This window comes from Poecile atricapillus, chromosome 2, assembly GCF_030490865.1.
Source record: "Poecile atricapillus isolate bPoeAtr1 chromosome 2, bPoeAtr1.hap1, whole genome shotgun sequence".
NCBI classification, from domain to species: domain Eukaryota; kingdom Metazoa; phylum Chordata; class Aves; order Passeriformes; family Paridae; genus Poecile; species Poecile atricapillus.
In genome coordinates, this window is record NC_081250.1 from 15,427,844 (window position 1) to 15,455,726 (window position 27,883).

A 27,883-nucleotide genomic window follows, 5' to 3' on the forward strand; every position below is an offset into this window, starting at 1 on the left:
TCAATTAACATGGGTAAAGAAAGGGACAGAAGCTCTTTTGACATGTTGTTAGCTATGCAAAGATGTTAGTGACACAAATGTACATAGTTACCTGCTGTGCAAACATACACAGCCCTCGGTGATGGACTTTAGAAAATTCCCTGCCCATAGCAGGGGGCTTGGAACTAGATGATCTTGAAGGTCCCTTCCAACTCCGACCAGCCTCTGATTCTAAGATGCCATTCTCAAACCAGAAGTGACTCCTTGAATTACTTCTGTATCCTGCTAAATCAAAATCTATAGATGTCAAGGAGACTACTGTGGTATTCGAGTTTAATAGGATTCCAAGAAGCAGAGGTAGGGAGAACAGGTAGATGTCTATATTGTAAGATTTCATAAGATATGTCTGTAAGAAACATGATTTGCATTCTGGTAAAAATGCTGAAATAAAACATGTCAGTTCCAGAACTGATTCTTGTTCTTTCTGAGGGAACAAATTTCTTCAGGGTGCTTTGGATTAAATGACATATGTCACAACAATGGTGATGTATCAACACATCTCTGAATAAAATGGAACCAATATTTAAAACATAAAATACCTCAAAAGAAGTATAAAATTCTTAAATAAAAGAATCTATTAGTGAAATATGAAAGACATTAGACATTGCAAATGAGAAATTCAGAACACAGATTTACATGAACAGAATAGGTTCTTTGTCTATTCTGAACTCACTGTAAACTGTTTTATACATTCCTGCAGAACAAAATTGGTACCCTTCTATATAAATAATTAATTTTCTACTTGAATTGCATTCTGCTATTCTTGTACCTAAGGTGTCCAACAATATAACTGCCTTTAGACTATGTGGCTGCCACCAGCATAAGACTGGAAAGAAAAATCAAAATTGACAGAAATAGGACAAGTATGTAGATAGAACCCAAGGATTTCTTTCTCTTCCCTCCACCCCAAGGTATATAAACAGTGTCATCTGGCTCTTTTTTACCAAAACAATGATCTATTTAAATGGGAGTTTGTCAGCACATAATACTAGTCAAAATTCAGAATGAAAATTAAGCCATCCAGATCCACAGCAATTTTCTTTTATGTATATTACCTTCATCCTATAAGTCTAAAAGTTTAAAAACTAGACTGGGATAAGAACCATCTTGATCATATAAATTCAATTGGATTAAGATGGAACTTCTGAACAAAATGTTCTGCCTCTGAAGCGTGAAATAGTTTGATTGCTGAATCCCAAGAATGAACACACGTCTTCATTAATCAATAAAATATAACAGGACACCTCCTATATCAGAATCTGCTTGTAGTAACAACCAACACTTCCATGTGGAAACATACAGCTGAACAAATGCTATCTTCTACCTTTTTGTCTCATTCCCATACTACTGTGGCACCATTTGTATCTGTGTTTACAAAATGAGGTGAGAAACAGGATCCAGCAGGAGTGAGCAGGAAAGGGACAGGCTGTTCTTTCTGATTGATTTTATCCATCATTGTAAAAGGGTATACAGAAATTGCAGGAAGTACAATCATAGATTCCAAGATCAGAAGAGACCATTACAATTGTTTAGTTTGACATCTTGCTCAGCACAGGCCATCAGACTTCTTTGAGATGATTCCTGCTTAAGTGGTAGCATCTCTCACAAAAGCACCTAAAAATTCTGCTTTTTAAGTTTCCAGTGGTGTTGCAAAGATTAATTCACCATTAAAAAATCCTACAAAGTAACCCAAAATTCTTCTCAACAGAAAGAGAGCTCCTCCATTTATTAAAAGCTGTTTAAAAGGTTAAATTTATTTTAAAGGCTAGGCTCCAGCAATGAACTTCAGAACGTGATACAATCCATCATGTAACCTGTACTATGTCATCAACGCAACAAGAGTGAAAAAAAGACATTTAAAAGGAGGCATTTAGAGTATTTTAAACCTAATCCTAAGATCTACTCACAGGACAGACAGTATTTGTCTTTAAGTCCTGGCTAAGGCACTCAAAGTGGCTACACAGCCAAGCCTCTATCAGGGACCCTGCAAACTTCTGAAGATGACACTGCACAGTGCAGTGGGAAGAGGATGCTCCAAGGACCCTCCAGTACAACTCTATCCTGAAGTTTCCTTTGCTCTTGGTGATGGAGAGCAGCTCCTGCACACCTGCATGCAGCACATCAGGCTGGCAGGCAAGCAGGCAGGAGGCAGTGGGGCAGCACAGCACAACCACACTGCTTGTGGCTGCAACTGCAGCAGAGAGTGCCTCTTTCCAGGACATTTGGCACTTCTGGGTTTGCAGTCAAGGAACTGGTGGAAGGGAAAATTTCCAAGAGCCACTCCAAGTTTAAAATGCTTCACTGGAGCCTCAGCACTGCTAGATCTCTGAATGATGAGCATCAGTCACGGTGCAGTCTTTTGTGCCCATGACATATCACCAAAGAGAAGATTTCACAGCCCCTCTGTGCAGCACTTCCTCTCTGACTATGCCTCTACACAATTCTGTGCCTCTCTGCCATGTGCTGGTGCTGATGCACAAAGAAATGCACACCTGGACACAGAAGCTTACAAGTGCCTGACAGCTGGGAGGAGGATGGAGCCGAGGATGGAGCCAAGGATGGAGCAGTCCCATGGGACCAACTGTGGAGATTTAAGTTCCATGGGTAGAGTGGTCCCAAAGGATCAAGGAGATGGATTTTAACATTATGAACTCTTTTTGAACAGGCTTGCTTATAACGAGTACCACATTTCCTCTCAAAAAGTGCTTCAAATTGGTTCTATATAAAGTTAATTTAATTAAAATGGTTTTAAACCCCAAAAACTATTTCTAGCTTTCTGTGAGTTTTAGGCCTTTACAAGAAATGAGGCCGTCCATCTACCCTGCACTGGCTGCATGACCACATTTCACTGAGCTGTCTTGCTCAAGGCTGTGGGTTGAAGCTGCCCATTTCCCCTAGGGTGACACTGGACCAGCAGGACCTCACATGATGCAGATAATGGGGCCAAAAGTGAAGGAGTGTGGAACAGGCATCGAAGTCCAAACCCTGCAGAATTAGGCCACTGCAGGGCTATGTAGGGAATGTTGCTGGCTGCCAGCAAGCAAGTGGAAGGTGTTGGGCATTCAGTAGCTCATCTTGCATGAACTGTAGACCCTGGCACAGACTTTGTGCCCCACAAAGAGCACTATTAAGAAAGTCAGAAAGGTGGAAAAGTTTTCAGAGGGCTGTTCTGGACACTGACTGCTTCTGTTCTATTTTGAGATCCTATCCTCACATACACTCTTCTGAGACCCAGCATTGGAAAACACCAGTATACTTTTTCAATTGTTCCAGCAGGTGATCTCATTTATGATGATATCTATTTATCGCTATATTTGCTAGCTACTAACATAGGTCCTCCCACACAAACAACTAAGCAAAGTGCCTCTTCTCTCCACTTAGAACAAAATCAGGAGGGAGTTATCCTGTGAAGAGAGAACTCTCATCTATACCCATAGGATCAGCTTTCTCATTTTCTTTGACTTGTCTCCTCTTCCAAATCTCTACTGTGTGGCCTCTGAATGCTCAGTTAAGCAAGGACAGCCCTCCCACCATCTGCTCCCTCACACTTTGCCTGAAGAACAACAGGATGGAGCCAAATACCACTTCCGCTTCCCTGTTCCACGGGGCATCACTCTCCCCTCAAAAAAAGCAGGAGCAATGGCTATGAAGCCTCCATCCATAGCACCCCTTGCCATCACAAAACACCACCAGCCTTGCAAATCTGCCTCCAGAGGCAGCCAGGAGGCTGGCAACATCACTCACTTCCACGGTGTATGGGAAGTTCTATCAGTTCTACATCAGGTGTAGATAATTCCCTGGACAAGGAGCCTAAGCCATGCTCTGAGTTGCTGTGGAAGTGTCACCACCTGTGGAGGACACACATGAACTGTTCAGGGCCTCTCCTGCTCTGTGCTGACTGGGAAAGCAGCGCCAGGAAATGGTGGCAGGAAGCCTGTGATGCCCAGAGAGTATCTTGCACTTGTAGTATCTTGTGGTCATCTCCTCTTTGGGTCCAAATTGTCCCCAGGTCTCTCAAGTGTGCAGTACTTTCCCAGCCTGGGAACCAGAAGCTGATTTCCCATAGCAGTCCAGATACCAAGCAGCGATATCAAAATGCCTGGTGGGGATCACCACTGCTGTCACAGCCCAAGGACTCCCAACTGGGCCATCACAGGTATCTTCTGTTTTAGAGCAGCTCACAAGCACACGGCAGCCTTGTGACTTGGGAGCGGATCTGGAGGGGGACTGTCACTGGGGCTCAGCAGCTGACACCAGGTGCTGCAGCGCTGCAGCTGTGGCTTCCCCAGATCCGGCCTGGAGAGCTCCCTCCTCCCTTCCTGGACCAGCTGGGCCACTGTGTCACTCTCCACACTGGAGGCACTCCACACTCCCGGGCGTGGCAAGGAAGGGATGATACAAAGGTTTTCCCAGCTGCTAGTGCCTTGTGAGAGTTCCCAATAGGCACACTGGGAATCAGAGTTTGCTGAAACAGTAATAGCAAGAAAATATTTCTATCTTTTTGAAAGTGTGACAAAGCCATTTCCAGGGTTGTGTTCCCTATTTTATGTGGAAAAGCCACTTTTAAAAACCAGGATATAATATTTAACTATGCTGTAGACTGGCAGATCCCACCTCTTGCATTTAGAAAGAGATCATTAAACTGTTAGAGAGCATTATTTGGTATTTAGCCAAGGCCAGCAATTACAGATCTCACTGCTATATCCAAGATATGGGGCAGATGTGCGAGCCCTTGCAGATGCACCCAGAGGAATGGGAAGCAAGGAGGCAGACACCCTCCCAAACCCCTGTGCATCCACACAGGCTCTGATTAACAGGGTGCAGGAGCAGCAGTGCTGTGTCAGCTTCCAGATCTTCACAAAAGTACCTCTCCACACTGTAAACTCAGCACCAGCTTCCTCAGCACCACTGCACACTCTCTTCCCCTGCTTCAAAACCTTTTTCCCTTTCATTCTTTTTCAGTATCTTTCCTCACTTTTTTTGCTGTCCAGTTTACTTCATCCAAAACACACCAGAAAGGATCCTCCCAATTACCTTTACATCTGTGTTCTGTCCTTCCTTCTCTAGAATGGACGGTTCCACCTGGAGACCTTCACCAGGACTCGCTGTTCTGCCCTATGACTGCTTTAGAGGGCTCACATTTCTTCCTGCCCATTATCCTAACTGGCAACCAGCAGCCATTCCTGCTCCAGGCAAACAGACTTGCAAGGGGAAAAGATGTGAAGGGAAAGAACAGATGAGCCCAAGAGTAAGGGGACACATGGCTTTGCCACATGTTACTGAAGGTCTTTGTAAGAGGACAAGCTCCCAAGGTGACGATGTTTTGCCGTGCTTTCAGTTTCAAGCCCACTCGGCAGGAGGAAGGGGCTTTTCCTTGCAAACTATCGTCATACTTGGGCTGGCTTCCAGTCCTGCTCGAGCCCCTTTCCTTTGTTCATCTGCAGCACTCAAATAGCTGCAGAACAATGGCCAAGCGTCGGTGTGTACACACAGCTCTTCCTGCCCAGCCGGCCCCAGCCCCGGTGTGCACGTACTCGGTGTTGAGCAAGCCATGGTTGTACAAGCACATTTTATGGAGTGACAACAGCTTCAACTGGCTTGGAGCTGTTTTAAAAAAGAAGTGCACAGGCACCTTCTCATGCTTACTTCACAAGAGCAGCCTTAGGAGAACAAGCAAGTCCTCAGTGCATGTAGGAGCACCCACGAAGAGCTGCAAGTGGCTGAATCCACAGTAAAACCTGGGTGTGTAAGTGGCAGAAGAAGTTAGGTGAAGTTTTAAAACTGAAGAAGGGGAAGATTTTTTCCCATTTTTTTCCCCTGTTCTAGAACTAAGCTTTCCTAAGTCCATCAGAAAGGTCTTTATCATACAGACCACATTAGTAAAACATATTTTCCCACACTCAGCCACTTCCCATTATCCCAGTATTCCCAAAGGCCTTTCTCTAGAAGGTGAATGGATGTGTCACTGGATGTGGGCATCCACTGAGCGGAAAAGGTTACCAGGACAGGAGCAGGATCACAGGAAGATGGTGTTAAGGGTTAGAGTCATGATTAGTTATCTGTCGAAACCAAAAGAAAGAGAAAGCAAAGCCATGGCATGATGCTGAAACTTACCCCCCTTCTGAAGTATGAAAAGTGGACAAACCCTGAAGGTCATGGTGGTAACCAGGACCTGCTTGCCTCCCTTGGCTCCCATGGCTGCTTTCAGTGCTGCTCGAGCTGGTTTTCACCAGAGGTTTCTTGCTGTTGGCCCCAGCTCTGGATTCTGCTTCAATCCCGTTCAGTGCTGTTCTCTGAGAAGATCTGCTCCCTGTGATTTCATGCCTGTATCCATCACATCTGTTCTCATATGAAACAGGGGGATTTTTCGACAATTTGTATCCATGAGAAATCAGGAGGTCTTCAACACTGAACATGTTGTGCTGGTTTCATTCACAGCTGTGCCATCAGAAAGCTCTTTCCAGCTGGACCCATCACTACAAAACATAACCAAAAACAAGCAGAAGGCCACTTTAGACAAGGAAAGATACCTTTGATGAGCCAATAGGCTACTGAAGCTAAAAGTGTCATCTTCTGTACTCAGTTTTTCACCCTCTTAATAAAATAGATGAAGCAAAGTGCATGCAGATGCTGATGAATCATATGCTGTCCTTCCCTAGACAATACACCTCCCTGCACTCAGCCAAGCAGCAGATGCTGTGCTGCTGCTGCTGACTCAGTCCCTTTCACTCAAGAATTCACTGGTGATTGCAGCTTTCAGATTTCACTAATGTGATCTCAAAATAAAAACTTTGCACTGGAGGTAAACCCACAACTTGAGCAGGCATTTCCTTAGAAAACTATTTTTCTGCAGTCATGGAAAGGTGTGCTCTGTATTATGTTTTAAGTTGCTGCAGGAGGAGGGGGTGGATTACAGAGCAATAAGCCTCTCCCTACAGCTCTGCATATTCCAATTAAAAAAAAAATGTTCACATAAACAAGGACAAACTACGCATAAGAACAAAAACGAATTATGCAACCACATGAGAAACCCAGGTAATATCAGGCAATGCCCCAGCTAAACAGTCCTCTTTACAGATTACTTTCTTGTCTCCCTGCACTGGCCTGCTGCAATCCTCTGCTAGAATAACACAAAACCTAAGATTCCAAGTGTGCTGTTTTTACAGCACACTTGCATTGTGTAACATGACTCGAAACAACACGTGATGCCCATGTGTATTGTATCTCAAGGATCTGCAAGACACAGGATGGTCAAGATTTTTCTTCCCCAGTGACAGCCCTCAATTTTGCACTGACTAGAGCAAAGATCTAGCAAACTGAATTAGTTGGCTGAAAACTGTCTCTATTGTCTATACCACTCTCACAGCTTAATATGGCAATTATAGAATACCTATTCTTCCAGAGTTTTAAAATGTGTGGAAGGTAATGTTCTGTTCTTAAGGTTGTACAAAACAATGGACCCATCCTGATACATTCCTCCTGTTTGAATTGTGCTACCAAAAGAAAGAAATTTTAAAAAGGTGAATAAAAAGGTAAAACATGCAGAAATGGATTCATGTAAAATATAAACCACAAGATTATTTTGCCTGCATGAACAGTTCATTTAACACATCTAGTGAGTACTGGATGTCCTTAGTAGTAGCAGGTCCACCTGAGGATCATGAGCCATGCACTCCCAGCTGCTTAAAAGGAAACTGTCTCTGCAAAGATCACGACACAAAAGTGCATTTTATACAGTGGTCTCTAATGCTTTTCTGGGGCATGAAGAAAGGAAGAAGTCTGTTCACAAGGATTTACTTGAAATGGTGCAACTATTGAGATGGCTGTTGTATGTTTATTAATACTAAGTCTCTCAGGCTACATATACACAGAAGAGGACAGGTTGGCATGCTATATAAACCAGTTTCTGTGCTGCAGCACTCTATGTATTATGGCCACTTTCTGCCTATCCAGTGCCTCAACCATTTTCTGTCCTGCCTTGACTCCTGGATGCTGTGCCAGCTGTGGATCCAGTTTGGCCAGCTGCTCTGGGCCAGCCTGGTGTGCAGCTCCTGAGCACTCAGGGACCCTCTGGCTGCCTCTGTGCTGTGCTGCCCACGGTGGCCACGGCACTCATGCGAGGAGAGCTCACAGTGTAGAAAAACAGGCACAATTTTTATACACAGCCACAATTTAACCTGAAACACTGCAAAAGTGGTTTTCCAGCCTGAGAGCCTCCTGAACCTAAACCGGTTTGTCCCCAGAGCTTAATGAATCTCCTCCTTTTTCACACATGTAACACTACACACCCTTTAAAAACAGAGAAAGAAAGCTCTGTGCTGAAGATATTAGCCCCTACTAGAACAGAACTCCAAATTCCCAGTAAGAGCTCTGAGTAGGGGAGCCAGCAGTAAGTACAAGTAGACAGAAAGCAGGGAAGAGTGGGACCCTTCCCTCATGGAAGGAAGGGAAGGCTTTGTGGGTTATTTTTGAATGCTGACCTAAAAAGCTGATTTTCCATCCACCCCCTGCCCAGACTGTGCAAGGAGCCAGGTATCAGCAGAGCAAAGGGAACAGCTGGCTGCTAGAGCTGTTCAGCTTCTAACAGGAGAAAGATCCAATGTGACTACCATAAACAGCAGAAAGCCCATCGAAGCACTCACAGGTGCAAGGAAGAAATGTGCTTTTCCTGCTATTATCGAGCTGGCTTGGAGAAGAGTTTAACCCCCTCCCTGCCACCTAGTGCAGCCATCAGAGAGGCAAAGGTGCGTGGGCGAGAAACCTCCAGCCCATGGAGTTTACTCTGATTCTTCTTTTGGCACCAGTGGTGAGGAGCAACAAGCAGAAGTGTGCCATGAGGAACTGGTATGACTGTCTCTTCCTGCCCTGCAAACTCACCATGTGTAGAAGAGGAAGCCCCATGGTGTTATGTGTGGTGGGGGGCCCATCTGGGAGAAGGATTCTATCACTATGCCCATCACAACACTGCAATGGGAACAGCCAAGGGGGAGAATCCTGCTCCATGCCCATGGCACAAGCTCCAAGGAGCCTGTAGCAGCGGTGGCAGGTAGCCACCAGTTGGGACACTGTTGGAACACAGCCTCAAAGGGCTGTGCAGAAGTAATGAGGAAGTAGCATCTCCTGCACTGGACCTGACCAGGGACAGGGAAGCCGGAAGTCCTGATCAAAGCTTGCAGGACGTCAACCATGTCAGCACCCATCATCTGCAAGGATGCTGGCCAGCTTTCTGAATCCGGCTAGAGTTCTGGGACACTCACCCCACCCTCCCTGAGATAAATAAACCTAAAAAAATAAAGTCAAAGTAATTGGATTGGCAGGAGTAACAAAACCATTGCTGCAGTATTGCCATGTAAATAATCTGTCAGACTGGACCTCAGAGTAAAGAGTGTGCAGAGCTTCTAATTTGAGGGAAGATCAACAACACTGCAAAACAGTTTGTTTTTCCAGCCCTCATTTGTTTTGTTTGCCAATGACATCAGTGCTTTCTGATAGGATTTGCTTCCTGAGGATGCCTGCTATCTTGCCAGTGTTTCCGACTTGTCCCCGACAGCCAGTACAACTCTGCATTACATTGGAAACAGGGGCCAAGCTTTTCTCTGGAAACTTCTCAACAGCACTCTGAGATGCAAAGAAACAAGCGTGAACAGCGGAAATCAGCATCAGCCCCCATGTGGACAGACACAATGGAGACCCACAGCCTGAGCAAGCGGGACACAATGGGATCACCAGATGGAAACGTCATCAGAGCACCTCACCTTGAGGTGCTCTGTCCATGAGCACGAATCTCACCTCCGGTCTGAGAAAAGCCCAAAGCACTCCTGAAAAACACCCTGAAGAAATGTGGTGCTAGTTTCCTCTGAGCTGCTTCTGGAACTCATTCTCAATGGGGGAAACACTTGTTTTCTATTTATGATATGTCTGTAGTTTTTTTCAGTGGCAGGGGTTCCCAAGCCTTATTATTCTGGGGGGGGAGTGGGGGTTGGGTAGCACCACCATCTGTATCATCACCAGTACCAGTGATGATGGATGCTAACACTTGCACCAATGGCAGAATAAGCAGGTCTTACCTCCATGCTCTGAAATTACTTGCATGGCATTGAATGCTCCCTTCATGGTGCTCTGAGCAGCCACTTGGCAGGCTCCTTTCTTTAGCCCGAGCTCCAGAGAGCATCCTGGCACAGCAGCCACGGACTGGGTGGCAGACCAGATGTGACAGAGGATTCGGTTCTGTCTGCCCTCTGTAATATCTCTCCTGCCCTCCACTACTTGAAATGTAGGGGAAGGTGGTAACCCTTTAACTGGCTGAATTCAACACATGAAGTCCTTCTTGGGCATGATTTTCCCTGCCCATCTCTGCAGAACTATTTATAACAATAATGTAAATGATTTTGTACAACTTTCAAGAAAAGAAAATATTGAAGGAACATGATTCATAGTGCAAAAGGAAGCATACAACATCAAGAATTTCCAAAATCAAGGCACCCTGCATGGACACAAAATTTGCTGTGGTCTTTAATTACATGACTTAAGGCTACTGAATTCTGCAGGACTCTGGCCTCGACTGGTGTGCAGGCTAGGTGATGGTAATTCCTCCTGGGCTGTCTCTACAGCAGCTATTCAAACACTGCTTGGAAGACGTAGTTACTAACAGGCATCTGAATTACAAAGTGTATTATCTAGATGGGTCACACATTAAATTAGCTTATCTTCACTCACGTCTGGGTGACATTATTCCCATTTCATATCAGACATGTGCCAGACAGAGCATTTATGCAGACAGACTAAAGTGAAAACAACCCTCTCCATTCTAGACACCCAGTATGAAGTGCTTACAACCTGATTTTTTGAAGGACTCAGCTTTAAAAGTGAACTAGGTATATTCAAAGCAACTGCTGTAAGAACCTACTGCCTCTGCACATGAACCTAAGTGTGGCAAATAGCTGTCCACACAATGAAGACATGGGATGAGCCAAAAAAGCTGGTTGCAGTAATTTGCGTACTGTGCTTTCCTCCATCCTTCTGTCCAGCTAATCCAACACCAACACTTGTCCAGGAAGCCACATATCCCCCCACCCCTATTAACTCCTCACCATTATGCAGCCCAGTGCCTTCATTTCCTCCTTCCCACACTCACCCAATCCTTGCTGTCCTCCCTCTCTCCTCCAGGATCCCTTCTCTGCCCTCCTGTCTCCTGGTCCCACCAGTTGAGCCACTCTTCCCACAGAACCCACTACTGTGGCAGTCAGCCCATCCTTCCTCCTGCACCCCTTAGAGCTTCTGCTGGCCAGTCTTCAGTTTGCATCCATCACCCCAATTTCTTCGTTCTCCTGATGAACATTTCCTGTCCTGTCTACACTTCTGTGCCTGCTCTCTGCTCCCAGATTTGAGACCCATCTCACCTATACCTGGAAGAAGCTGTCATTACAGGGATGATCCCACTCCAGCAGCACAGCCCTGGGCCAGGGCTACACAGGGCCATGCTCTGCTGGCACATCCCTTGGAGCAGCGAGGGCGTGAGCACAGGGCTGGGTCACCAGTGGGCTGCTCAGCACCAGAGGCTGGGGTGTGCTGATGGATGGGGAGAAAAGTCTTCAGAAAATGGAATAACTCAAAACAGAGATGAGTCTGCTAAGAACACACACAGATGCCTCCAAGCCTTGTCACCATAGATCCAGCTCCTGAACATGATGGCATGCAGCTCTCAATCAAAAAACCGGAACATTTATTTTCTTTCCCCTTTCTAATATTGGAAAAACAACATTCCTTCTCTCCTCCCCTCTAGTTCTTCTTGGAAATGGTTGAATTGGTTTAGCTGACAATATTAAAATAAACCTAGCCTGAGAGACAGACACAACCTGAAAGTCTCAGATCAAGAGATAAAAGCCTGACAGACTAGAGCAATGGAAAACAGGTTCTTACGGTTGTTTTAATACTAGATGGTGATACTTGCTCTAAATATAACCCTGAGCTACATCCCAGGAGGATATCTAAGGCTTTGGACATTTTAATTGCTCCTGTTTTCTCACTCTCGTTTTGCATGTGTGCATATAAAACAGCCTATCAAAAGCACATTAAACAAGGCTTTTACCTTGCTAATTTCATCTTTTGCAGGACAATAAAGTCAGATGGGACTGTAACCAGCAGGCTGCAGTGATGCTGTGCATGCAGCCACCCCAAAGCCATGCCCTTGCCCTCTGCTACGGAAACAACCACCATCACATCACTGTCTTATAGAGACACACTCCATCGGGAAAGATAAAATTATTATCTTTATTTATTATTAAAAGTGTTTGAAGAGCCTTCAACAATAATGTTCACTATGACCAAGTTTTAGCTATAAAATGCAAAGATACTCTAGAACACAGGAAAAAGAGATTAAAGAACATTAATCCAAGTTGGATGTATCCAACTTGATGGGGCTTAATGAAGCACAGGCTAGGAGTAAGGAGGGAGTAGAGAACTAGTCAGGGCTGCCTTCAAGCCATGAGTAAATACCTTCTAGAAATTCCCAAAGGATGAATGAAGGGCAAATATGTTATCTAACTTCAAACAAAAGGGGGAAGGAGACAGATCTGGGGTATCACAGACCAAACAGCCTTGCTTTGATATCAAATCAGACAAATTATTACTCAATTCCCTTGTAAATACTTATAACAAGTGTTGATTTATTGTGGAGCAGGAGCAAGTGTGCGATCCAAGAAGAGTTTCCATCTCCCTGCTTGCCGCCTTGCACTGCAGCTGCATCCACTCCCACACAATAGTCATGAGAAAACAGAAAATACAGACTTGTCAAGAACAAATTAAGCCTAATCTATTTAATTTTCTTCTTTGATGGAGCTGGGAGCATAGTGACTAGGGAGGAAAAAACAGTAGAAGTCACACGTTGGAATGAGGAAAGCTTTGATTAATGCATGTATAGTCTTATATGCAAACCAGGTGAATACAATTGAGGTACAATTTACTCAGTGGGCAGGCATACAAATGCTTCAAATCTGTACTCAAGGAACAGTAGCAAGTCCAATGTCAACTTGAAAAGACACATAAGGGCTGTGCCTGGGGTCTTGTTCTATTCGGTATTTCCATTAATGACTTGTAAATTAGGAGGAAGATTACAATCACAAATCTCTAGGGAATGCTATGAGCATTTTCAGGGATTAAAATTAGAATAAAATCTTAATAAATCAGAGACCCAGTCTGAAATGAATGACTGAGATTCAATACAGGCAGGTGTAAAAAAACATGAAGAAGAAGGATGCAAGCAAAACAAAATGGAGCATACAGCAGAAGAGTCTCTGGGGCTAGAGTCACAAAGGGGGATGACATCATTTGACTCAAAGATCTTAGAGAACTTTTCCAAGTTTTACAATCCTACGGTTTTGTGATAAGAACAGTGCAGGGCTTGGTGCACACAAGTGAATAAGCTTGGAGTTACATCAAGAGGAGCATCACGCATCAGGCTCTTTACTCCTCTCAGCCCTATATCCAGTTCCAGTCCTTCCTCAAGCAAGATGCTCATGGGAATGATAGAAAATTTAGCCAAGTGTGACCCCTAGAGAAGAGGGTACAAGAAATGGGCTTGTTTACTTGGAAGAAAGGTGTGGAGAAATGAGGGTGAGAGAACGAGAGACAATAACAAGTTCTAAATATGTCAGGCTGCTAAAAGGCTGCAATAATCTTGTCCTACTCCCTGCAGATGTGGATAACCAAAGGGACTGACTTAGGGAGCAGCAAGGGTGATTTAGATTAAATATTGAGAGGAACTGTCTAGCCATAATGATAGTTATGCACTGTTTATTCTGGCAGGCTGTGAATCAATACAGGTTTTCAAGAACAGAATGAATGAACATCTATCAGAAGTGGTGCAGATAAAGCAATCCTTCCTCAGAAACAAGGGATTCGGGGTGGAAACTAAACTTTTTAATATTCTTCCTCTACTTTCCCCCTAAAAAATTTATTGTTTTGTTGGCATGCCCCACATATTTCCAAGAAAGTCAAAACTCTTTTGTGCAAGTCTCTCTGTGTTACAACCAGCCCCCTCACCTCAAATAAAATGTGACTTTCCCCTCCATCCCCAGCCCCTCTGCTGCAAGTCTCCTTGCATCCTCCTTTCCTGACATCTCTGCATTGCAGGGAAGAGCGAGGGGGGTGCTAAGGGGGAGCAGGTCTGGCACAGGGTTAGAAAAAGAAACTTTGCTTCTTCTCAAGGGATGGGAGGGACAGGGAGGCTGAGACACAAAACACACACTATGGGCTGAAGGCTCCTGAGCAGAGAAGAGGCAGCAGATGAGCAGAGGCACCAGAATGGGGTCCTGACCAAAGGACTCTTATCAGATCTTGGATACGCACCAGGCAGGGCTTCAAAAAGTTCCCATTACCGTCAATGCTGTACTGAAGGCTTCAAAGCCACTAGTGCTACATGTATAATCAACTCTGCAGACTACATGGGAGGAAGACATGCCAAAGTCATTGCTGGAAGATAAGCCAACTTTATGTTGGCTCTGCATGTCTTCCCAGGCCAGTCCCTCCCATTCACCTCAAAGAAATTAAAAAGAAATATGTGAATTTTTGTGTTTAACTCTCATTACCTGCAGGCAGGAGAGTTCACATTTTTTCTCTAACACAGAGATTCACAGACAGTGAAAATTACAGCTCACATCCTTTGCATTCTTTGAGCAAAAAGACCTCACTGAAATCCTGGAGGCACTGTGCCAGAGAACAAATTAATGATACAATGTGTCTCCAATAAAATTAGGAAGTAGGGAGGAGGAGAGGAACAAGTCTTAAAGAGTTGATTTGACTCTTAGAAGGTAGTTATTCCTGTCTTGTATCTCACTGGTGCAGATGCATCTGCAAACCCACCATGAGAGTGCACAGCATCTCTCGGGGCAGATCTCGACGAGTGATGGCTGCTCTTCAGGTGCTGCCGTTTGTTAGGAGGTTTCAGACTCTGCTTTCTCACATTTGCCAAGAAAAAATGGTAGAGAGAGAGACAGAGAGAATTTTTTTTTTTTTAAAGTAACATGGGTGTTTGAGTATTGTGTTCACACAATGCTGAAAAACATGTCCGACTGTATATGGATCGGAGTCGGTATCCGAAATAAGTTTGATTTTTAAATTTGCCATGGAGCAATCCAGGCCTGACTGAGCACTGATAGGCTGAGGCTCTTAAGCATCCAAACAGATATAAATGCATAACAGGGAGAGAGGATATGTCCAAGCATGCACAGATACCACTGTTTGTATTAGCTGTTTTTCAAAATGTCAACAGCTTGCTTTCACTGATGATAGACCAGCACATCAGTCCACTGAAACTGGCCCAGATTTTTTTCAGAGAAGGAGCGATTGTTAAAGAGCACTCACTGATACTCTGTGCTCCAGATATAACCAGTCCTTACACCAATTGGCAGCATATGGTGAATTTCCTCAAATGACAGCTTTTGTCTGTCACAACAGGAGAGCAAAATAGTACATTTATTAGACAAAGCATAATTAGTCAACACTTTGCCTCCCAAAAAGGAACTGAAGAGGATATTTTTTAGAACTCAGATGAATGTTTCCATGCTGTTTACAGTTTTGTATGGAGCAGCCCACTCTGGGTGGGCACAAACAAAGCACAGGGAATCACATTTGTTGCTCACATCTTAAAATCAAGATATTATGGGCTAATCATCCCACCTAAAATACCTATGGGCAAAGTCCTAATAAGCTGCTCCCCACATCAGGACTTCATGAATAAGTATTATTTTTTGTATTTTTTATAATAGAAAAGCTCTCCATCTGTACGAGACAAAAGAAAAAAAAGAAAAAAAGGATCTCAATAATAACTGTATTAAATCTTTCAAAGCAAAAATTTTTAATAAGGGATCTATCACATGGCTGAACTTCTTTGAGGTGACAGTGACATGACTTATAGAGCCTGGGCTCTGTGATCAAAAGGATTACACACATTAGCATCCTACTAATCACAGCAGGACAGGCCAGCCCATCAGGCCAGGACTCATGGAGGAGGGATCCATAAATAAACACTTTCTCCTGCTCACAAATGTGGCTGGGAGCAGAACCGTTCCAAGGTTGGTGTGGTCTCCTTTCAAAGAGATAAAGATTGTGTCTTCTGAAGTAAATAAATTCTCAGCATAGTCTCACACGTCTGTTTGTTTACTCATTTTCACACACTACCATCCTCTCCTGTGTGTTATCCCTTTTATATTACCCTTGTACATATAATCAAATGCCCTCTTTTCCGGACTGACCCTCTGCTTCTTCCTGTGTTACAGACGCCTTTGATCTTTCTTTCTGGGATCTGTGTGTCCTGACTGGTAGTCTCAGCAGGATTTCCCCCCAACCCCTCGCTTTACCAGAAAATGCCAAAGTAGCATTTTTATGCATTAGCACAGAAAAAACCTAGACAGATGCTTGAGAAGGCTACACACAGTTGATGCCGTGCTGCTGAGGAACTGTGTGTGCTGGCCAGGGCTGCCCACCAGTAAGGGTAAGCCTGGGCACAGATAAGCTCTCTGGACCAACAAGGTGAGCAGTCACCATCACAAGGGGGAAGATGGACCATCCTGAAATTCTCTTAGTGAATTGCAGGGTGCTATGAGCACTTTCAAAGAGCAGAACACAGCCTTTAACTTTTTTTTTCCTTTTTTCAACTATCTCAGATTTTTTCCCTTGCCTCACCACTTGAGACGGTCCAAGTTATGGCTGACAAGTTCCATTAATATCCTAACTGTAATACTCATGGGCAAAGAGGCTAATGCGGCTTTTTGTTCCCTGCAGGCACTGCCAGTACCAGAAGAACTGAGGGTTATTTCTAGGTAGATGTGAAAAGATGCCATCAGTTCACATAGAGACCTTAACAATCGCATCAGGACTGCTGAAAGACTGACCAACCCCTTCCTTCACAGCTGAAATTGGTGAGTTTCCCCAGCAAGCCCAAGTCCACTGGCCCTTGCAACAAAGCACAATAACAAGGTTGCAGAAAGCAAGATAACCCTTCCACTCAAGGATTAGAAAACAACATCTGTTAAAAAACAAATAAACTGGTGTAATGGCCTCAGCAAGAGACCCAGAGGATTTTAGAGATGCAGCTCGTGGCTTGGTCAACACATTGTGAACGGCAAATTACAAGAGAACAATTGTTTTATAGCAAGCTCTCCTACCCCTGAACTCCCTCAAGGTTAATTAGGATGGCCTCTGGCCAAATTAATTAGAGGAGAAGATTTGGGCAGGACTTTGCTATGTACTCGTAACTAGTTCCAAGGTGACCAAGAAGTTCAGAAATGCCTCACCTTCCAAATAGAGCTTGCTTGGCAAAAAACAAGCTCGCATGTGCCATGTCATTCTTCTGACAATCAGGAGAAACACTTAAAAGTAATGTTTCCCTAACTAACAGCTAATGTAGAAGAACTTTCCGCATCCTTCCCACTGAACAATATGCCCTTGTTTATTTTCTGTGTGCTTTTTAGGTCATAAGAGGCCAGTGAAGTTATGCATCTAAAGAACAATATAGTACTGTAATATGCCAGTTGATACACACAGCCTGGCAGACCCTGAAAGGTCCGTCTTTTCCAAGAGCTGGCAAATACGTGTTGCAGTGTGGAGAAATACTGAATATCAGCATAGGAAGGGAGGATGCAGAAGGACCCAGCCTTTGAAATGACAGACTAAATTGGTGTTTTAATGTGCTAATCTAATGTGCTCTGGTAGCACAGCTTAGAGATGACCATGCCTTGAGGGGCACAGCCATGCCCAGCTTCTCTACCCCATGGCAGCAGTCTGCCTCCTGCTCCTGCTGACTGCTGCCATGGAAAAGGGAATAGTTGGCAGGACCACACTTTTTCCTCCAAGTGGTACCATGGTGAGTGGTAGAACTGCACAGCATAGGAGGGTTGGGTAGATCTAGCCTCTGTGATTACAAATCAAGTGCTGTCACAAATGAAGGCTCTGCAAGTGGCTGCATCTCTGATCTGCAGAGCTCATTCTCTGTCATTAATCTGATATTGTTTAGTTTGAAGCCGGAAGGTTGCTATTTTCCTTGTGTCTGTTACCCACAAAAAGCAACAGCCATTCTGGGCAGAATCGGAACTTCTGAAGTAACAATGAGAAACTGCTTCAGCTCACGCAAAGAAGTGCAGTTGAATACTTTTCAGCAGGACACAATTCTCATTGTCGCTAGCCAAGATTTAATGTCTTGACTCTGTGAATCAGACTGAGTACTCAGAACAGTTACATCGTGTGTTCACTTAAAGACATGGGCTGGAGTAACTTAACGTGTAGAGTCCACGCCAGTAAAAAGGCATTATTCTTTCTTCTTGACCAAAAAGAAAAAAAAAAAAAAAAAAAAAAAAAAATAAAGAAAGGGAAAAGAACCCAAACAACCACCCATCCTTAATAGATGCAAGAGTTCTTTGGCACAGATCCAGTGGCAGACTAAGGCCATGATTTGCAATTCTGAGGCAATTATGAAATGACATAACAGCACAGATCTCCTTCTGACAGAACAGCTGGGGTTTTTGTCTCCTTTGCAGCAGGACACGGTTTAAAACAGCCACCATAAAGTAAAATAACCCAAAGAGCCATTTGACCACCGTGCAAATATCGGAGTACAGATTACCACCAAGAGGGGCGGCACTTGGTGTTTCAGACCCTGGTGCCACATCCTCTGGGGTCGGTGAGAGCCGGCACCGAGCCGCAGCCGGAGCCCCGCTCCCGGGCGCAGGGGACCACAGCGACCGCTGGTGAATGAAGGAGAGCGGCTCCGGCGAGCGGCACCGAGCAACTTCCCCGGGACCTCGGCTGAGGGCGAGCTCCCGGGGGGATGCCGGCAGAGAGCCCCGCCAGAGACGGCGCTCACGGGGGGAGAGAAGAGTGAGCAGGTGCAAAGGATGCGAACGCGAGGGATGAGCCCCCCACTGCCGCGAACCGCCGTCCGCTCCGGGACGCCTCCGAGCGCCGCCGTCCTCCCCCTCCCGCCTCCCCCGGCCGCCCGCCGCCCCCTCCCCGGCCCGCCGGGACTCACCGCTCCGGCGGCCGCGCACGACCCGCGGCTGCCGCTGGGGCCGCCGCGCTCAGCGGCTGCGGGAGGCGCCGAGCCCGCGGCGGGCGGGGCGGGCCGGGGAGGGAGGGAAGGAGGGATGGAAGGAGGGAAGGAAGGAGGGACGGTCCCGGCGCCCCGCCCGTCCCTCCGCGCCCCGCCCGCGGGCGGCTCCGCGGGGCAGCGGCGCACCGGGCACCGCGGGAGGCGGCGGGTTTTCCCCGGCAAGTTGAACGGGCAGCTCCTGCCCTCTCTCTCTCTCTCTCTCTCTGCACAGCCGAGCACATCTCATGGCTCAGCCGAGATGAACGACATCAACTTTCGCAGCACAAGTAAAAACTGCAGATGGGAAGGCGGGTCTGTCAAGGATGGAGAGGGACACGAGCAGACCTTTCCAAAACTTGCTGTTCTTGCTGACACCTGGCCACGCACCCAAAGGGTTTGTCTTCAACATGGTTTTCAAACGTTTTTGAAGCATTGTTGATTTCCCGCTTCCCCATCTCTCCCCTCCCCATGATTTATTCAGCCTCTAGAAACAGGTGAATAATTTGCAAATCTCTTTAGGTTTAATGACACTCTCATAAAAAAATAATAAAAAAAAAAGAAAGTATGTTTGTGAATCATTTACTTCAGTAATTGGCTGGGCCCATCAACTGCTTGTCCTGTCTTAATTGACTTTCGCCTCAGGCTATCAAAGCTCTTTTACACATGTTCATAAATTGAGTCCTATTCAATACGTGCTCTAGTTAATAGTGAGAAAACAAGGGCAGTAAAGTTACATGATGAGTGCAAGGTCATGGCAGAAGTCTGCAGGAGAGCCCAGAACTGAATACAGGTTTCATGGTGCCCCGCTTTCACAGGGCTCTGGGAGTAATCGTCATTGACCTGCTTTTCTGCGGACACCTCCTTTTGTCTTCCAGCAGTGGCGGTGTGAGCCCGCAGCTGCTGACACATGCAGATGCAGCCACCAAGGACAATGCCATGGGCAGCAGGGGGACCTTGAGCAACACCCCTTGCACCCTGTCCCTGCAGGGTACATGCGAAATTGTGGCATTGCTGGTTGGGAAAGCCCTGCCTGTTCCTGTGGTAAAGCCTTGTAGCTGACACAGTAGTCAGTCAGTAGAAGGTTTAGGTCTTGTCACAGAGCAGCTTCACGTGGGTGTGACGATAGCGAAGGTTTCCGTCAAGGAAGCCGTGCTGCCACAACTTACAGTTTATTATTTAAATATCTTTATTCTGACAGGCAAATTGGGAGTTCTGGATTTTTTAAATACTTGTCTCCTCTGTGTTATAAGAAAAAATTTCCAGAATTATTTTCTCGTTGGCATGGCTGCAGCTCTGAGCTGTCTGTTCTCCTTGGTTGTAGGAGACAGTCCTGTTTATATCCCTTCTTCTCAAGACAAAAGCTTTTTCTCTGGTGGGGTAGTCATGGTGTGCCACACAGAGCAGGCCCTTGTTCCTGTTTCTGTTGGGAAAGCTGCTTTGGCCCTGGATTTAAGGGATAGAAACAGGTGGGGAGCAAGGGGAGCTGGACCATTTACTGAACAATGTCAAAATGAAGGGACATCTTTTTGTCTTCACAGCCTGTAAAGAGCATGAAAAAAGCACAGAGGACAGCACATCTCAGAGCTGCCTCTCTGCCCCTGGGGCTAACTTTTGCTACATTGCTTCTGAGAACATTTTGTGGGCTTCAAAGAGGGGTGCAGTCCTTCCTTGCAAGGAGACATTCCTGCAGATTTGTCTGGAGTCCTGCAGTCACTGAAGATTTCCCCCAGGTGAAGTCAAGGGACCTTGAAGGTTAAAAAAAAAAAAGCAGAGGAAAAGATCCTAAAAAAAGAAAACAGTGCCCATGTTCCTAGGTCTCCTGTTACAGAGAAAAAACTGAAAATGTGAGATGAACATAGCCCCACAGTCAGACACCAGAAAGCAAACATGATTTTTGAGACAATGGGAGGGATGCCTTGGGCTGGATTCACAATTAACAACAAATGATGGCTGGCAGCCCCACTTCATCTCCAAGGGGGATTGCCCAGAGGGTTGGTGTAACACGTGAAGCCATTAGCCTGTGATTTGGGAAGTCTGAGGGCTCAGCTTCTCATCATCAGTGCAACTTTCAGGGACTCCCTTTGCTCCTACAGCATCTTGCCCTTTGCCTGTTAGAGAGCAAGTTCTTTGGGCAGATGTTGCTTCTTGTTTTGTCTTTGTCCAGTGCTCAGATCAGTAGGATTGTGGTCTCAGGTTGCTATTGCAGTGCAGACTGTGATTGCCAGAAAGGCAAAGATGAGCAGAGGAGGCAAGAAAGCAATTCTGCCTTTTGATGGTCAATGTGCACAACTGATGGAAAGTTGCAAAGCCCACAGTCCTGCAGCTGACTGAGGAGATCTCCCTCTCCTGGAGTTTAGAGCTTCATCCTTAAAAAGGCTGAAAGAACTTAACGTGGCTGAGAGAGAAGCACGCAAATGGAGTTTGTGGAAGAGAAAAGAGCACTGAAGCCACTATCCTGCCACTCCTGAGATGGGTAAAAATCAATGTGATGGGGCAGGGTGACTCAATGGGGCAACAGATAAGAGAACCATTATTGTCTCCCTGCAAGGAGAAGGGCAAAGAAACCATGGATCAAAAGCTGCTGGTGCCTGTGTGTGCAAAGTTTGGTATCTGGACAGGAGCACAGTGGGGCTGCATGAACCCAGCAAGCAGTAGAGCATCCCATGTGTCACAGCAGGCAGGCTCAGATCAGGATCCAGTGGGACATGGTAGAGCAGGTCTGCGTGCCTGGGCAAGCAGGGAACACCAGGACTTGGCTCCTCAGGAAATGAAGAGCAGCGCCTGTAAGTCTGGCCTGCAAGTGGCCATTATGGACAGAAATTGTGGAAAATAGAGGCACACAAACATGAGCAAGACAGGCCAGATGGGGAAATACAGATGAATTAATTTACAGGGAAGGGAAAAGGAAAAACATAGAGACATGCTGCACACCAGCCAACTCTTCAGCAACAGTACTGCAGCATGTCATCACTGTGACAAGCGAATGGGAAGTTGTGCTCTGCTCAATGCAAGTTATTGCTATTTTATGACTTTATAATTCTCTCTGGCCTCAAAACCTCCCTGGCTGGGAGTCCTCTGTTTATGTTTTATGTCCCATCAGCAGTGTCACTGCTCAGGATCAGAACTTTCTTGCCATTCCTACAGAAATTGTCATGGGCTTGGAGCCTCATTTCTGGAGGTGATCATTCATCAGTGCTTTTTTACAGTAAATTCAAGCATACTTCTTCATAATTTGGTGGGGTTTGAAGTGATTAGGTGCATTAATTACTCCCCAAAAGCCTATAACAGGTTTTGTTTTAGATCCAGTTGCTGGGAAAATATTTAGGAACATATGCTGAAATCACCACATACCTGAAGTTTACCATAACTAACTAGCCACAGATGTGCTATTAAACCCCTGGTTATTTTTTCCTCTTGTCCATCCTATATGGCATGTTACAGCCATAAGCTATTGAACTTACTTATAACAGCTGCTAGTCAAAAACAAAGCATCTATTACCTTTTTGCAAGAAAAAATTCACATTGCCCATCCTGACAGTAATCACCTGTTTATACAATTGGCACCTCTTTTTAGCTTGGAACAGAGAAACCTCAGATATTTTATTGCTACATCAAGGGAAACACTAAGCATTGCTGTGGAGAAGGGAGGTTTTCATTTTCCAGTTCTCTGGTGCTTCTTTAGCTGTATTTTGACTTGGTATTCAGGGATCCTTTTCTTGAACTGCTTTATTGCTTCCTAGGCATCCCAAAAAAGCAGATGGGCTGGGTGTGTATTGAGTAGATGGAAATAGTTCATGATGTCAGGTGTCATCTGCAAAGATTTAATTCACAGCAGTTGCTGTCTGTGCGAGGTGTTGGGCCACAGGCTGCTGGGGAGCAAAGATAGTGCACTGATGGAGAGTGTTTTCCTTTAAATGTAAGGACTAAGATATCACATCTGTTAAATATACTTTAAAGTTCTAAAGTATGACACGTGAAAGTGTGCTGGAGGGAGGAAAAAATGGGGGAAAAAAGCTAAAAATAAGAGACTGGTTAATACAGAGGAAGTGTACACCCATACCGTGTGAGTTCCTGAACATTGTGAAGACTGACGAAAAGGCTGAGGGGTGTGGCACACAAATTACCCTGCAGAATTTAGGTGGTTTACATTTGGGAAAATTAGGTAGTGCTTTCAAAACTTTTGAAGTGCTAAATATTGTTAAAACAATCCTTAAAGCTCTTTCATTCAAGGGCTTGGCTCAGGGTACTCAGAAAATAACTAATGAGTTTCTCATCATGACACCCAAGAGAGATGGGAAGTTATCACAGTGATTACCACTGCCACCCAGCTGAGGAACAGAACATTTAAGCCGTGTTTTTCAGGGGTGTTTCTTGACCAAAATATTTGTACAGTCATTCAGCTGAAAAGCTCTTGAGAAGGATTAGAAGCTTCAGCTGGCCTCTCAGCAAAGTGTCGAGGGGAGGAAGAGCCATCCCCCAAAGGTGGGGAAGATAAAAGGAGAAAAGTTATGCAGTATCAAGGCATGTTGGTGTTGGATCTATCCTACTTTTCTTAGTTTAAAATTTGAATTATTTCTACTTCAGAGAAGACTAATTCCTGCATTTGCTTAATAATGCACTAGTATATGCTAGTATATGCATTATGTACCAGGGTACAGAGTGGTACAATACAGATGTTATGGCAGCTCCATCCATCTCCATGAGGCTACACATGGAGGTTCAGCTGTGACTGCCACGTTGGCATCCCTGCAAGAGATGTGAGCTTCACTTGTTAAGGAGGGAAGACTCACAGACGCTGGGAAGTGAGACGTGCAGACTTTTCCAAGTACAGGTTTTAGCTTAACTTCTGTAATAAGAATAAATTAGTAGGAGCTGTGGATCCCATTAACATCATTGTGTGGACTAGTGCATGAGGAAAACAGACTTCAAATAAGCTGAAAGAAGAGCATCCTTTGGTCGTGTCTCATGAGTTACCACAGCATGTTGATGATGTCTGTGGAAATTCCTGCCTCACATTTTCTTGTAAGTGCTCAGCAGCCACCAGGTCATGCCTAATATCTGGTGTAAGTCTAGTCAGTGGGTTCCATCCTGTCCTCCCATCAGATATCTGGCTACAGCTCAGCACCATCCCACTGTGATTCCAGTTCTACTGTGTCTAATTCAGATACTGACCTGTTGGAGTTACACCCAAGACTGAAAACAAACTGAGGTTGCCCACAGGCATCAGATAAAAATTCTTTGCCTTTTTCATTAAATAGATTTCAGATTTACTTGGGGGAAAAGGAAAGAATCAACTTCATCTTCAAAACAGCTGCAATCATATTCTTACTAATACAGATAATATAACTTGCAAATACATAATGGGTGCTGAGCAGGTCTTTATTTAGGTGAATAGACTCTGAAATAGTAAAGAACCTGGGGGAGGAGAAGCACAAAGGTCAGAGTGATAAAGGCATGTGAAGTAATGTAGAAACCAGAGAGGTCTTCTGGGAATGTCTCCTCCCTTTCCTGAACATATATGTATAAACAATAATCTGGAAGATGGCAAATACAGTACAGATGAAAGCATTCTTATTTATTAACACTGATACGTATAGGCTGTGATATCACTGCTATTAAGAGGCAACTGAAGCCCTGGGGTTTATTAGGAACAAAAGAAAATATATACTGATAGCAGAAGAACCTATAGCTACAGCAGTAAATATCAAGAAATAGAGTCTGGAAAGGTTTTACTCTTCAAAACTTTGGTCAGCCTGTAATTACTGGGAAGATAAGGGAAAGCTGCCCTGGAGTAGGTTCCCCCCTCTTCCCAGCCCCAGTCACTGCCACACAGAGAGGCTCAGAGGTGCTGAGGCACCTGTGTGCAGCTGGCAAGGGCACGCAGCAGGAGGGGCAGCTGGATCAGTGGCCATGGGCTGTGGGCCTGCCATTGCCAGGAGAGTCCTGCTGCTTGCCCTCAGGAGGCTGGAGATAAACTCCTGTGAGTGACTGTCCTTCCCCCAGCGCTTGCCATACTTTGGGCACCAGTCATGGTAGAGCCTCTGCAGCGAGCCCTTCCTTGGGGAGTGCAGATTCACCCAGGGAAAGGAGAGCATCCTTGAAACTATGTTTTAATACGCAATAAAAACTCTCTTTTTATAAATGCTTTGTGTCATGGTTTCTATTAGGTCCATAAGGACTGAATTAATAGCTATTTAACCGATTTCAGCTTTTAGTTGTGGTAGTATAAGTTTTTAAATCTTAGGTTTCAAAAGGCAGTACTGCCCTTTCTGAAATGCTGCCTCCCTCCAGTGGATCTACATGAGTTGGTTTTATGAGATCAAGGGGAGAAAGCTACCTATAGTAGGTTGCTTGGGTTTTTTTAAAGAGAATTTGAGCACAGTAGCAAGGGCAGAGAGCGAGGAAAGGCTTGTTTGTAATGGGAGCACTCAAAAAGTTCAACAAGAGTTTGCAAGACCCCTTCATGTCAGCACATTCCCACAGAGAGCCTCACCCAAAAAGCTGAAATTACAGTTCTTCTCAGTTAAAGAAAAAATAGGAGAATGGCTTGTAATTTTTGAACCAGGAAAGCTATGTTTATCTTCCAAAAACCCAGCCCCTTGAAGACGTGACTGTCATGCAGGGTTAAAGAGCAGGCAGAAAGGCCACAGACGGACGGGCCCTGGCCGCTCAACGCCCAGCACCAGGCATCTGTCTCCTGGGGCGAGGGGATGCTCCTGTTATCTATCTGATATATAACAGTGTCGCGGCTTTCCCTATCCAAACACATCTTGACACTGGAGATTGCACAGATCCCAGGGCTCTGGAGGGAGGCCAGGGACGTGCACCCGCCCCAGAGCAGCTCACCGCCACGGGAGCGGCAGAGACAGCGTGGGGAATCCTTATCAGGGAGCAGTGACATGTCACGGCCGTCTCGAATGGGCCGCAGGGTCAAAGGATTATGACTCAAATCCATTCTTCATAGAAAAATCTTTTCTAAATGCCTGCTTACGTTATGAAATCACACAGGGAGTGTGCTGTTATCTGTGGGGGTGGTACAGACCCACCTCTGCTTCATGCAGAAAACCAGAAAAAGAAAAATACAGCTGTGCAGAGCATCCCTGCTGTACAGAGTCAGCTTTCCAAGATGCTTTCCTTCCTTTCTACCTGCTTGTAGACAGGTTTAGTGCAGGGAGTGGGGGTATGTTCAGCCTAACAGTAATAAACTTGCCCTGTGCATGTATATTTTAGTCTTGAATTTAACTCTTATTTGCTCTCTTATTCTTTTGCATGCACTTCTGCAGATACTGATGTCATCCCCATTTCTTATCTACTCTCCACTGGAATTGCTTTTTGAGGAGAGAGGAGATACTTTTTTGGGAAAGTACTAGTATGAAGAACTTATCTGAGCAGCATTATGGAAACACAGTTTTGCTTGACTAATGCCTTTTAAGTTACAGCAACAGTGCAAAGGATTGCAGCACCAACACCAGAATGTCAGCTTGCACCAAACTTCATTTGGATTTGAAAGTCATTGAAATCTATTGGTTATTTTGTAGATGTTTATATTGATATTACAAAGAAATCATTCTTGGAAGGCAGGGAAAGTTAAACTCTCTTACCAGAAGACTTTCCCGACCAAGCTGAATTTTTCTATTTCTTTCCTTCCTTTCTTGACCAGAGAGAAAATGTAATCAAGCACCGAACTAACAGACGATATGTTTTAGGCAAAGCCTCATTCAGATTAATAAAAGGCATCTATGCATGTTTTACTAGGTGGGTTTTTTCTGAGGTCACCTAATGCACAATTTATGCAGCCCCCAATTCACTAAAGGACTTCCAGATTCATCTGTGGAAATTACACCTCTACCTCACCATATTTTCTCTACTTCAGATGAGAAACATACACGACTGAAACCTTATTTATCACATTCTTTCCTTCCCTGGATCAAGCTTCACCCCTGCCATTTGGGCATATTTCAGCACTGTGATACAGAAGCATCATGCAGGCATCCCTAGGGGACATGGGCTGTTTAAAGACTGGGGTGCTGTGGGACATTTACACCATACACATACTTTAATTGATTTGCCACTGTGCTCAAACTCAGTCACCCCCTCAGGCAAGTCCCAGTTCTGGGGGTCCCACATTCCCCTGCCTGAGACCTCCTAAGTTCTGCTTTCACCTGACAAAGATCTGAACCTAGAAGGAGATCCTTTGTTCAAGCTGTTTTGGAGTGCTCTGGGAGAAAAGAAGCCATTCAGCCTCTGAATAAACGGCTGTTTGAAAGGAGATTAAACCCTCCCCTGTATTGTGCAACTTACAGCCAGGCAGCCTACATCAGAGAAGTCAAGCTGCATCCACTCCAAGGGGAAAGTTAAAATAGAACTGAATCTTCTTACTTCAGCTCCATCTTTTGTTGTGCCCTGCAGGCAGCGTTCACCTGAACGTGTATCCTCCAAAGTCAGAGTATGCTTGCCTAAAGTGAAAAATGGCACAAGCAGCCCTATCTTTTTTATTCCCGTTAGCTTCTGTCGTCCTTCTCTTTAGCATGAGCTTAGTGGTCATGAGCAGGCCCACTAACCATGTATGTATTTAACATATTTCAGCAGGGAAGATGAAGAGTGAGTTGCAAAAGTTGTTGGGTCCTTATGAGTGGCTACTCCATATTTGAAAATAGAGGCAAACAATCCCTACAGAACTAACAATACTGCTTTAAGATGCTGTTCTCCTTTACCTGCAGGATCCACTTCCCCTCTGACAGAGTCAGATGTATGGATAGTGAG

General features: G+C 45.1%; 1 protein-coding gene across 1 annotated transcript in view; it reads right to left on the minus strand.

The window, feature by feature from the left end:
• JCAD (junctional cadherin 5 associated) overlaps positions 1-19,199 on the minus strand; it is a 32,473-nt gene extending 13,274 nt beyond the window's left edge. The window contains exons 1-2 of the mRNA XM_058830945.1: positions 19,061-19,199; positions 6,154-6,515 (exon numbers count right to left, since the gene is read on the minus strand). Coding sequence (XP_058686928.1) covers positions 6,154-6,455 — 302 coding nt within the window. The 5' untranslated portion in view covers positions 6,456-6,515; positions 19,061-19,199. The remainder of the gene's footprint in view (positions 1-6,153; positions 6,516-19,060) is intronic.
• Between the last annotated feature and the right edge of the window lie 8,684 nt (positions 19,200-27,883).